Raw genomic sequence first — 13,080 nt, forward strand, 5'->3', positions numbered from 1 at the left:
ATTTGAAAAATCATGTCATAATTGAGTCACTTGATGCTGATTTTTATGAGAATAAATTTCCTTTTAATCTTCGAAATAGTCGGGGTTCTAATTCTTCTAAAATTTATGAACCTATTGTTGTAGAACATAGCGAATCTACATTAGAACCGAGGAAAAGTAAAAGAGCTCGAATAGCTAAAGATTTTGGGCCTGATTTTCGTGTATATAACTTACAAGAAGATCCTAATACAATTCAAGAAGCTTTAACTTCTTTAGATGCAAACTTGTGACAAGAAGCTATAAATAATGAAATGGACTCCCTAGAGTCAAATCAAACTTGGCACTTGGTGGATCTTCCACTAGGTTGCAAATGGATTCTTAAAAGAAAATTAAAACCTGACGGTTCAGTTGAAAATTTTAAAGCCCGACTTGTTGCCAAAGGCTATAGACAAGGGGAAAATATAGATTTATTTGATAATTATTCACTGTGACTAGAATAACTTCTATTCGTGTATTGTTTGCTTTAGCTTCTATCCATGATCTTATTGTGCACGAAATGGATGTTAAAACAACTTTCTTAAATGGTGAATTAGAGAAAGAAATATATATGGATCAACCAGAGGGTTTTATTAGTCTAGGACAAAAAAAATAAAGTTTGCAAGTTAAATAAGTCACTTTATGGATTGAAACAGGCTCATAAACAATGGCATGCGAAATTTGATAGTTTGGTTACTTCGAATGGTTTTAAAATAAATGAAAGTGACAAATGCATCTATTATAAGTCTGAAAATAATATATGCACTATAATATGCCTATATGTGGATGATTTGAACATTTTTGGTTCGAATATTCATGCTGTGAATAATGTCAAATCTTTGTTATGTGCTACTTTTGATATGAAAGATTTGGGTGAAGCTAGTGTAATACTTGGTTTGAAAATAACTAGGTCCGAACAAGAGTTTTCTTTAGATCAATCTCACTACATGGAAAAAATTTTAAGAAAGTATAATTATTTTGATTGTAAACCAGCTTGTACTCCTTATAATCCTAGTGTAAAATTGTTCAAGAACACTGGTGACAGTGTTAAACAATCTGAGTATGCGAGTATTATTGGTAGCCTTCGTTATGCTATTGATTGCACTAGGCCTGATATATCTTATGTCGTAGGAGTTTTATGCAGGTTTACTAGTAGACCTAGTTTGGAGCATTGGCATGCTATAGAGAGGCTTATGAGATACCTTAAAAAGACAATGAATTTCAGATTACACTATGAGAAGTTTCCCGTTGTCCTAGAAGGTTACAGCGATGCTGATTGGAATACCCTGTCAGATGACTCTAAAACCACTAATGGATATATTTTTAGTATTGTTGGCGGGGCTGTGTCATGGAAGTCGAAGAAACAGACTATCTTGGCTCAGTCTACTATGGAGTTAGAATTAATAGCGCTAGCTACGGCAAGCGAAGAAGTCGGATGGTTGAGAAACCTACTGTCAGATACCCCTTTATGGAAGAAACCTATTCCAGCAGTTTTGATCCATTGTGATAGCACAGCGGCAGTAGTTAAAGTGCAAAACCATTATTATAACGGGAAAAGACGACAAATATGTTGTAAGCACAGCACTGTAAGAGATTATCTCTCTAATGGAGCTGTAAGAGTGGATCATATATAGTCTGAAGAAAACTTGGTTGATCCTTTGACGAAAGGACTAGCACGAGAAAAGGTTTGGAAAACCTCGAAAGGGATGGGACCAAAGCCCGTAGAAAATTGAGTCATTTGTGATAGCAACCCAACCTATAGACTGGAGATCCCAAGAAATAGGTTCAAAGGGTAATAACAAGTCACAAGTGATATGAGTGAAGTCTTGCTAATTTTAATTTGGAATATTATTCCATGTCCATCCCTAAGAAGCATGACATCCTGAAGCGTTTTTAGGTTGAGATTTTTTTTCTCCTAGTAAGGTCTATACTCTATGTTGAGTGGGATATCTAGCTACAGGAATATCCTTGATTGTCTTACCTATGTGAATGTGGAAGTGAGGCCGCTTCCTATGAAATCTTGGGCAAGTTTCTAGAGCGTTCACTATACTGGGATACAAGCACATAGCCATAATGTGCTGGCTTTTTGAACTTCACCTTAGTAAAGTTATGTGTGTGGTGTTGTCAGCGATAGAGTTCAAAATTATAAGTTACTCTAGTATAATCTGGATCATTAACACTATGTACATGTTCAAGTTGAGAAACACCTTTACTTATGCATAGCTTTATGATATGTTGCTTGATTTACAGTTTTAAACAAAAACAAGTGGGGGATTGTTGGAGTAAATATGTTTTTATTTAAATGTTTAAATATTTGTGTTTTGCTTAATTACCAATATTATATACATAACAGCCAATTTATTTTGGTCTTATCAATTAGATAAGGAGTTATCTCCTCTTAAATATGAAACGTGGGATTCCTTTTCTATATAGAGAAGAAGATCAGGTTATTAAGCATATTCAAACCGTTTTGTCTTTTTCATTTTGAATTTGCTTTACGTTTTGTCCTGCCTTCAAGCCCTCATTAATCTCTCAAATTCTCAACGTTTTTTTTTATTCTATAATATATATAGCAGTCCTTAGAATCAATGAAGGTATTTGAAAAAATATATATATGTGCGGAATAAGTTTTGGTAAGCAACATATTGAGAGGGTGTGAGTTCAAAGGTTCTTCCACTGTGCAAGGAAGAACTTTATCAGAAGAAGTTTCTGGGTTGTTTTATCCTGGGGACGACGTGGTGTTTGTGAACTGCTTGCACACTTTGGGCAGAGCCGCGAAACGTCTTAAAGAGAGCGACTTAGTCCGCGACTCATCTCAAGAATCATTCACTACTCAAGGCTTCTACATTTTTGGGGTAACTTCGTTCCTTTCTATTTCAGTATTCAACAGTAATCATAGTTCTAGGATTCATGTTTTTATTGGTTTTTTGTGTGTTGAAATGTTGGTTTTGAGTTTCAACTATGCCCTAACCTTTTTCGATCGGGTATAGGGTCTGAAATAACTCATAAATTGGAGTGTTGTCTATCAGCTTCATCTTCATCTTGTGTTATTGGTCGAGAGTGAGACTGGAGTTAAACAACAGCACTACATCTAATCACACTAATTTTGTTTCATTTATAGTTTTGTGATTCATGTTAAATTTCATCTAAATTTATGTTGGTGGTGACATCTTTATGCTCAATTGCTTCAGCTGGACTCTGTCATTAATTGAATTGGGTTTAAGTAATTTATATAGTGATAATAATTTCTAAACCCTACAGGACCCATCTCTTTTCCACTGGTTGTGTTCTCGAGAGTACCCTAAAAACGAACCTTTTCAATCCCCAGCCGTTTCGTCTGTGGATTCTCTTTCTCTTATGATTTTGTTTTTCGAATTCAATCGAATTAGCTGCTACATGGACCCTTTCCTATCCGTTGTTCCCAGTGCTTTCCCAGTCCGAGCTGGAATTAAAAAAATAGGCAGACAAAGCTCTGCTAATCTTTTTGTTTTTGGAGGATTTAGATTTTGTAGTGATTAATTAGTTTGCAGGAGAATCAAGTGGTACGAACAAGCATCAAAACAAGAGGATGATTCATGGAGAAAATGACTTGCGTAAATCATTACCTTCGATTAGTCATGTGTTGATGGCTTCAGATTGTACAATCTTTTGGTTGCAGTTCAGACCAAAAACAGACTTATACTTGTAAATGAATCGTCTTGTAAACTTTGTTTTGGGTTATTGTTTTCTTTTAAAATTGTTTTTGGTGTTAAATTGTGTGCCACGTGGGGTCCATTTCCTTTTTGGTCTCTGCTACCCGGCCCCTCTTTCTTTTCCTTTCCTTTTGGTATCGTTTGGTACATGGGACGGGACGGAACGGAGTGGGACTAGGTGTTCTATTCCATATTTGGTGTTAGGGGTGGTTCGGTATGGGATACCATACCGAAACTAGTATCCCGAATCCCAAACCAAAATTTTTCTGGACAGGAATTTGAAGACCAATCCCAAACCAAATTTTCGGGAATCCCGAAATATTTTCGGGATTTTGGGACAAATCGGGAATCCCAAATTGAAATATGAAATTATGAATTGTTCTTCAAATATATAATTCAAGAACACATTCATGAACTAAGAATTTCATTTCATTCACACTACCATTTAATTGAACACCGGCATGCCTGACTGTTTTTATCATAGTCAAAATTCAAATTAATTAAACCCTTTTTGCAATATGTTGAGAGACAAAAGAATCAAGCCTTCTGAAATCATCAGCCATGGCAGCAACAATAATAAAATCCACATGAATATCAAACAGAACATGAAAAATATGCAAGGTGTAGGGCATTCCAGGTTGCAGAGCATGAATTAGAAATTACTAGCATCAATTATAAAATAATAATATATATATAATTAATATTATATATTTTCGGTTCGGTATGGGATTCCCGAAATATCGAGAAGCCAATCCCGAATCCCATACCGAAATTTTGGGATCGGTTCGGGATAGCATCCCGAAAATTTCGGGAATTTCGGTTTGGGAAATTTTTGGTTTGGGATCGGGATTTTTTTGGTTCGGTTCGGGATTTTTGGGAATTTTTTCCACCCCTATTTGGTGTGCCTAAAACGGGTGGAACACGCTGTTTCACGGGACGAATTTTGGGTGAATTTTCGTTCTGCCTCACTCCCTATAGCGACTCGTTCCACATCTATGAAACACAAAATTATAACCTCTTCGCCTCCTTTTTCCTCCTCGCTTCCATCCGAGGGCATATTTGCTCCCTCCCTTCGTTTTTCTCTCTACTTTTATTTTGTATTGAAGAAAAACGTCGATACAAAATTCACAAAAATAGATTATTTCCAATAATCAAAGAAAATAAATAAATAAATAAATCGAAGAATAATGGGAAGAGAGGTTCCACAGCAACAGCAGCAGCAGCAGGTGGCGCTCGCAGTGGAGTAGCTGCTCGCTGAGAATCCAAAAAACCCCGACATCCTTCCCGATCTCGAAAACTACGTCAACGAGCAAGTATGTATCTCTCTCTCCGTCTCTGTCTCTTCATTGACAGGGAACCGATACTTGGGTTTGATTAATTTTGATTGAACGACTGGGTTTATTTGGTTGTTTTTTCAGGTTTCTTCGCAAACCTACAGTCTCGATGTCAATCTCTACCATCTTCGCCTCTATCAGATAATTTGAGAATTGGGCTTTTAATTTTAATTGATTTTTGTTTTAGAATTACTGCGAAAGTGAATTCTTTTTAATTGGTTTATGTTTTGCAATCCAGAATTTCCTACAAAGATGAATGTTTTTTAATTGGTTTTGTTTTACGATTCATAATTTACTGAAAAACGGAATTTTTAGTTGGTTTTTGTTTTAGATTATATAATTTATTGCAAATTCTTTAGTTGGTTTTTGTTTTAGATTGTATGATTTACTGCAAAGCCGAATTCTTTGTAATTGGTTTTCGATTTTCGATTCTATAATTTTGCAAGCACCGAAGAGTTTGCTGAGCATGATGAACACTTACAATGCCGGCGGAAGCCCCGCAGTCTCTTCACCTCTAGCTATGGCTTTGCAGTCATTCAATCTTTTGGTTCCGTTCCGTCCAACACGTATCAAACGCAAAACGGAACAACCGTCCTATTCTGTCATGCGCGTACCAAACGGTACCTTTGGACTTGTGAGTCCCCACTCCTTTTCTCTATTTTGGGATGTGCTATCCACACACCCTTGATAATTTCTGTACGTTAATTTTCTTCAATTCATCTGATATGACGGTCAAAAATTAAAAAGGTGTGTGAGAAGTAAAATGAGATGTGTGGATATCACACCCCTTTATTTTTCTCAAAAAAAGCTCTCTCTTTCTCTCTCTCTCCAAACTCCCTCTCGGCTTTCTCTATCTTAGCCCCCTCCGAGGGCTTTTCTCACCAACAAACAACAACATCAACATGTCCATTAACACCCTAGTGAACTTAGAAACAAAGAAAGAACCCCAAACCCTTCCCTCTCCTCCGGCCGGTACTGTTCATCGTCTTCCCCGACGAGTTTCGTGTTTTTTCAACTTTGGTAAGCTTCTAAAAACCCTTGGGATGTGTTTTAGGGTTAGATAGAAGCTTGTTTTAAGTTGTATATACATTTGAATCATAGAAAATAGCTTGGGGAAGCTTTTCCAAATTTTCCGACGAGTACGGCCACTTTTGAAGCGTTTTCCGGCTAAACCATGGCGAGTTAGCTGTTGTGCAAGCGACCAATCTCTTCCTCTCGTCGAGTAATACAACTTTACTTTTTGAATCACTTGATTTGGTTGAGTAATGAAGAAGTTATGGACATTTGAAGTTTGCCCAGAAACGGGCCAAAACCTAGGCCTAGAAATGGGTCAACCCGAACCATTAACCCAAGCCCATACCTGAACCCAACCCAGATTTCAAACCGGGTCTTCAAGCCCAAATCCTTATAACCCAAAGCCCAAAACCCATTTATTTGTTTTATTTATCCTTTTTAATTTCCAAACCCAAAGACAAGTGGGCAGGGCTTAAAGCCCAAACCCTTTAAACACTTGGACCCAAACCTTTTAGGCCCAACCCGGTTGACCCCAACCCTTGACCCATTGACTTTGACCCGGTCTGGCTGTTGACCAGGTCAACGGTCAATGTTGACTGAACTTTGACCCGATTTTCTGGTTTCCATCCGAGACCCCTATTAGGCTAATTTCGACGTCCAAGACCCGTTTTTGACGTCTGTTTTCCCTAAATTCAATCGTTTGAGTATAGTTTTGGTAATTGTACTCTTTATGTGCTTAGGTGCAAATAATAGCAATGATTCTGTTATTTCTATTTTGTACAGTTGTGCACCAACAATATAAGGTGAGTGGACTCCTTCTAAAATGCATGAAGGGTTGAATACTTTCTACGAAGACTCTGTTCATATGCGAGCTAATGAACCGTGTATGAAGGGTTGAATACTTGACTTAATTGACTTGCAATGATCACCATAAAAAGGGCATATAGGTTAAGTTCCAGTAACATGCATACGGTAAATCTTTGCCTGACTGCTGAATTCTTTGTGCAGCCATGAATACCAAACCAAACTCAAAGTTCGTGTTCTTCGTTATTTTATTATGTGCATTTCTCGAGTCCCATGTTTCCCTTGCAGCTGACACCATCAGCGAAGACCAATCTCTCTTGGGCGATCAAACCATTGTCTCTGTAGGTGGGATGTTTGAGCTAGGTTTCTTCAAACCAGGTCAGCTTTCAAACTACTATATAGGCATATGGTACTCCAAGCAAGTGGTATCTGAGAGGACCGTTGTTTGGGTAGCAAATAGGGAAATACCAGTATCTGATAGATTTTCTTCGGTCTTGAGCATCTTAGATGGTAATTTAGTTCTCTTGAACGAGTCCAAAACCCCGGTTTGGTCAACAAATTTAAACTCCACAACCAATTCTGGTTCTATACAAGCAGTTCTCTTGGATAGCGGAAACCTTGTCCTGAAAGCGGGCTCTAGTAATAATACATCAGAGCCTTTATGGCAAAGCTTTGATCATCCAACCCATACTTCGCTACCAGGAGGTAGACTTGGATTCAACAAAGTTAAAAATCATACCCAAAGTCTCACTTCATGGAAGAATTTGGAGGATCCTGCACCAGGTCTTTACTCTCTTGTGCTAGCTCCGGATGAAAGCAATTCATATATCTTATTGTGGAATAGGTCTAGACAGTATTGGACCACCGGACCATGGAATGAAATTTCGCATACTTTCAACATGGTTCCTGAAATGAGTATATTTGAGATCTGGGCCCTTAATCTCTTCAATTATAGTTATGTTACGAATGAGAACGAAAGTTATTTCACATATTCTTCTAACAATCCTAAAATTGTATCTCAATACTTGTTGTCTGTCTCGGGACAGATTCAGCTACTAAGGATGGAGAATTCCAAGCAGTGGAAATTGTCTTGGTCTCAACCAAGACAGTGCGATGTTTATGCTTATTGTGGGGCTTTCTCCAGTTGCAAACCCGCATCCTTGAACTACTGCAAATGTTTGAAGGGCTTTGTGCCAAACCGGCAGAGTGATTGGGACTTGCAGATTTATTCTGGTGGATGTTCAAGAAGAACCGGTGTGAAGTGTGGGAATGCTACGGGAGATGGGTTTCTAAAAGTAAATAGCGAGTCATTCCCTGATAATAGACAATATGAAGGTGCTCTTAGTATCGAAAGTTGTAGATCAGCCTGCTTAAATGAATGCCAGTGCACTGCTTATTCCTATGACCTCAACAATAAATGTATAATCTGTCATGGAGATGTCTTGAATCTGCATGAAGTTGAAGCAAATGACGGTGATGGAAGAACTTTATACATCAGAGCTGCAGCTTCTGACATCAAAGGAAAACGTAATAATAGTAATAATAGAATGATTATTCGTGTCGCAATTAGTGATCATTATTTTGGCGCCATTATCTTGATGTTGTCAACAAAATCTTTTTCTTCTCTTTGCAGGTGTTATTAAGCCGTCCCTTTTGATTGCAATAGTCGTAACAATCATTGGTTTGATTGTTCTCATTTTTGGATATTTCTTATGGAAGAAAACTATGGGAAAGAAAAGGTACTGCTACCACCGATCTCATCTCTCTCAGTCTTTTTCTCTCAAACGTGTTCTAACACTACGACTAAAACAGAGAGCATAAGAAGAACCATAATGAGAGTAAAAGTAAATTTGATGTTGGAGGTGGAGGTGGAAGGGATGATGCAGAACTACCGATCTTCGGTTTAAGGGCTGTAGTAGCTGCTACAAACAACTTTGCTGAATCTAATAAACTCGGGGAGGGAGGATTTGGCCCTGTTTACAAGGTGACACTTCCACCATGTGCTTTAAATAAAAGTACATTTTTCTTCTCCTGAACACCTTTGTTTATTTTTGACCTAAACAAATATCATTCCCCCTTTCGAAAATATGAATTTTTTTTTTTTCTTTGAACTTCAAAAAATATTTTCTCTTGTACGCTTTTCTTCCTCTATACAGGGAATTCTGGCTGAAAATCAAGAAGTAGCCATTAAAAGGTTATCAAAAAAGTCAGGCCAAGGACACCAGGAGTTCATGAATGAGTTAAAACTTATTGCCAAGCTGCAACATACCAATCTCGTTAGGCTCTTGGGTTGCTGTCTTGAAGATGAGGAAATGATATTGATGTACGAGTACATGCCCAATCGGAGTTTAGACAAACTTTTATTTGGTAAATACACGCTAATGACTTATTAATTCTTTGTTTCTGCAAATTATTTTCCTTGTGTGCAAATGTCATGTACTGCAAGATGCACATTATGCACTGTGTCCAACATTTTATCTAAAAATGAAAAGAAAAACACTTGCTCATCTTTCTTCGTGTTTTGTCCAATCAGATGCATCTGAAAAAATTGAATTAAATTGGGGAACACGTTTTCGAATTATAGAAGGCATTGCTCAAGGAGTACTTTATATTCACAAGTACTCGAGATTGAAAATCATCCACAGGGACCTAAAAGCAAGTAACATATTGTTGGATGGAGCCTTGAACCCCAAAATTTCAGACTTTGGAATGGCAAGGATTTTCGGGATAAATCAGATTGAAGCAAATACAAATAGGGTTGTTGGCACATAGTAAGTCTACATATATCTGGCACATGTTTTCATTCAAGTAATGTACTATTGCTTACTTCTCTACATATTGTCAATCCATGCGCAGTGGCTACATGTCACCTGAGTATGCGAGATATGGTCATTTCTCTGAGAAATTAGATATATTCAGCTTCGGAGTGTTGTTGTTGGAGATTGTAAGCGGAAAGAAGAATGCTGCTTTTTATCGCTTTGAACATTCACCAACTCTTGCTGGATGGGTAAGTACTGAAAAATTATTCCAACTCATGATCATTTTGTTTTTAAGCTTTCCAAATTCGCAAATGACCGTTAAGTTCAACATTTTAATTAGGCATGGGAGTTATGGAAAGATGGAAGAGGAATGGAGGTGATTGATGAATCGGTAAGGGAAACATGTCGGCTTGATGAAGCTTTGAAGTGTATCCATGTAGGGTTTTTGTGTGTTCAAGAAGCTCCAGCTGATCGACCAACAATGTCTTCGGTAATTCTTATGTTACAAGGCAATGAATCTACATCTCTTCCACCTTCCAAAGAACCTGCCTTTTCAACACACATAAATTCCAATACTGTTCGCTCTTTTGAAATGCCTACCATTTTTTCTCACAACTCAGTCACCATGAGTTTGCTAGAAGGTCGATAGGCGTTGGAAGAGCAATGACTAGCAAGCAGTTGAGAAATAGTATAGTATATTAGAATAAACACCCCGACAACTAGCAGTTTTATACAAACACTTCGGGTTCAATTACACATTACACGAGTTGTTTGTGCATTTTATGGTTTTTGCCCATCCAAACTAAACCTATAATAGCAGCAAATTAAATTTATGCTATGTATTTTTCAGCTGCAAATGTGGGTGCAACCATACTTCTGGATATGTTCCCACCGCACCCCTTGGTGCAACCGTATTTATATTAATTTAAAATAGAATGTTGCTTGTATCAAAAGAATAAAGAGGAGATTATTTTACATCTTACAACTTTCAGAAGACAAAAACTAAAAACAAAATTGGTCTAGAACAAAGGATTTACATTAGTATATCCATAATGGACGACATGGGTTTTCCTATGGTTGGAATAGAAAATTTGACAATCATTGCATAGAATCTACCGAATGCAAGTTTGGCAACTAGAACTACAAGAAAACTATGTGCCCGATCAGTTTTTTTTATCGACAAGGATTCGAACTTGATGCCTCTTTCAACATTAAAAAGAAAAATATCACTAGAACACTTGATGCGCCGGATCATGTTAAACTCAACTTTTACTGATGAGAGTATGGGCTGGAGATGATGGGCTCTCGGCAAGCAGAGGGGCTGCTCGGCCTGCAAGAATAAATGGATTCGAACAGTCAACGTTCTCTTTGTCGAGCTGAAACACATGCACCAGTCTGCTCAAACTATAGAGGAACTGAATGCACCCTACAGATCAAGTCAATAATAAATCAATTAAATAAACATTTAGTGAATATCACTTCGATCTAGAAATTTTGAGGACCTTGGATAGTTTCACTTACAAGCTACAACAACAAAACAAACCAACGTAAGAGTGTGGATCAACCAACGAATGCACCATTCTAACGGCGTTAATATCATCAATTTGAGTCCGATTACCACCAATGTAAGAGTCAGCTTGGTTACAATTAGCACCAGTAAGGACATCAGTTTAATCTCGAACAAAGCTCCGCTGCCAGTTTCGGCATTAGTGATCTCCACAACCTTGAAACCCATGATTGTGCTGATTCTTTATTGGGACGAGCCCAAAAACACAAACAGAAAAAGAAAAAAAAAAAAAAAAAATCAGGATTAAACTTGTGTTTGAGAGAGACAACATGAGTATGGTATACCGTATACATATGGAGGACGTACATATAAAATGTGTCCGTTTTGGGCCTTAGATTTTGTGCTTCAAGTTTCTTCTTTTGAGTTCCTCTCATATTTGTTTTCTTTTGTGAGAAGAAAGCATAGACGTGAAAACCAAAGGGGAAATTAAAAGAAAACTGTTTGGCATTCCTAATATGATTGTTGATTCTCTTACCAGTTTTTGATCGATTGGCTTTGGGCAACTTGTAAACTCATATTCTTTCTCTTTTCTTTTGTTCTTCAGTTATCAAACATTCATATCGATTCACGATATGAATGGTCCGATTGCGAATAACATTTTAGTCTTTATAATTCTAAAAGTCGAGTTCTTGTCTCATGGCTTAAATTGCTAAATAAGAATGTTGTAGGCAAGGTAGGTAACATTGTTTCTTGTTACTTTTTTCTAAAGGATCGAAACAAGAAGATGATTGTTGGAGAAAATGGCATGCGGAAATCATTACCAGTTGTTCGAATTCCTTATGATCTGCAATTGAAACAAGTTCTTGCTAATGGTAAAAAAGGAGCTTTGAATGTCGGGGCTTTTCTTATTTTACCCAAGGGGTTTGAATTAGCCCCTCCCGGTAAGGTAGAGCGGTTCGCTTGAGTTGCCCAACCACCCCTTAGCTCGGTGCTCATGACATGCTACGGAATCTCCACCGTGCCGGGGGACCGGTATTAAGTAATTCCCAAAATCCGGTAGAATAAAGAATATAAATAAGCAAACTTTTGATTGGAATCAGACCAAAAACAGACTTGGTACTTGTAAATGAATGTTGTTGTAAACTTTGTGGAAATGGGAGTTTGAAAACTTTCAACATATCTTCGTTTGTTTTTGTGATTAATTTTTGTTAGTTATGGATTGGAAAAGATTTTATTATAATTAACAATATTTAAGCTCAAAACCTCTAAGAAAAGACTTAAGAGTATTTGGATCTAACGGAAGAAGTGACACAGAACCAAGCGCAACGGCGTTCTAAGATTTATATAGGATTCATATAGCTGACCTTACTTAGTGAAAAAAGGCTTTGTTGTTGTAACAACATTTAAGCTCAAAACCTCCTGAACCAAAGGAATCATGATGGTAGGTAGCCTAATTGATACACATGAACCATAAATTTGTAGCGAGCGTAAGTGCTTAGCTTGGCACATTAGCTTGCAGGTGAGGCAATCTAACTTGAACGTGTCCTAATCCTAACTCGAAGCTCCATCTCTTTACGGGCTTTGGATATGTGATGCCTCAAGGGTTTACACTTTTTATGCTGTCGAGTATTGGTGAATTAGAACGGAACTGTGATACTACCAGAAGTTTTGACAAAGGAAGATCAATGTTCAAGCCCTTTCCATACATTGAATTTTCTACAAAGACTTTGTTCATACATAGGAATAACAACGTTCAAGCCCTTTCCGTACATGGAATTTTCTATGAAGAACAACGTTCAATGGAATTTTCTACGAAGAACAGCGTTCAAGCCCTTTCCATACATTGAATTTTCTACAAAGACCTTGTCCATATGTGAAGGGTTGAATAGTTGACTTAGTTGACTTGCAATGATCACCACAAAAAGGGCATATAGGTTGAGCTCCAGTAACACGCA

General features: G+C 37.5%; 1 protein-coding gene, 1 long non-coding RNA gene and 1 other non-coding gene across 3 annotated transcripts; all 3 read left to right on the top strand.

The window, feature by feature from the left end:
• Positions 1-2,987: 2,987 nt before the first annotated feature.
• On the top strand, positions 2,988-3,108 carry LOC137741240 (small nucleolar RNA snoR97). The gene has a single exon (XR_011069267.1). It is a non-coding gene; the product is annotated as a small nucleolar RNA snoR97 (small nucleolar RNA).
• Positions 3,109-4,772: 1,664 nt separating this feature from the next.
• LOC148694094 (uncharacterized) lies at positions 4,773-5,407 on the top strand. The gene is made up of 2 exons (XR_015966252.1): positions 4,773-5,020; positions 5,126-5,407. It is a non-coding gene; the product is annotated as an uncharacterized LOC148694094 (long non-coding RNA).
• A 1,450-nt stretch (positions 5,408-6,857) lies between these two features.
• LOC137740948 (receptor-like serine/threonine-protein kinase SD1-8) lies at positions 6,858-10,475 on the top strand. The gene is made up of 7 exons (XM_068480753.2): positions 6,858-8,386; positions 8,493-8,598; positions 8,672-8,843; positions 9,016-9,226; positions 9,393-9,630; positions 9,716-9,866; positions 9,959-10,475. The coding sequence occupies exons 1-7, from the start codon at positions 7,066-7,068 to the stop codon at positions 10,265-10,267; spliced, it is 2,508 nt and encodes an 835-aa protein (XP_068336854.2). The 5' UTR covers positions 6,858-7,065; the 3' UTR covers positions 10,268-10,475.
• Positions 10,476-13,080: the final 2,605 nt, after the last annotated feature.

Source organism: Pyrus communis, chromosome 9, assembly GCF_041283825.1.
Source record: "Pyrus communis isolate YQ-2024b chromosome 9, ASM4128382v1, whole genome shotgun sequence".
Classification (NCBI taxonomy): Eukaryota; Viridiplantae; Streptophyta; class Magnoliopsida; order Rosales; family Rosaceae; genus Pyrus; species Pyrus communis.

What these genes read in the sequence shown, in the direction of transcription:
- LOC137740948 (XM_068480753.2), top strand. Translation starts at nt 7,066, where the DNA reads ATGAATACCAAACCAAACTCAAAGTTCGTGTTCTTCGTTATTTTATTA. An exon ending in TTCTGACATCAAAGGAAAAC is followed by an intron (nt 8,387 to 8,492) that starts GTAATAATAGTA and finishes TTCTCTTTGCAG; the next exon opens with GTGTTATTAAGCCGTCCCTT. An exon ending in GATTTGGCCCTGTTTACAAG is followed by an intron (nt 8,844 to 9,015) that starts GTGACACTTCCA and finishes TCCTCTATACAG; the next exon opens with GGAATTCTGGCTGAAAATCA.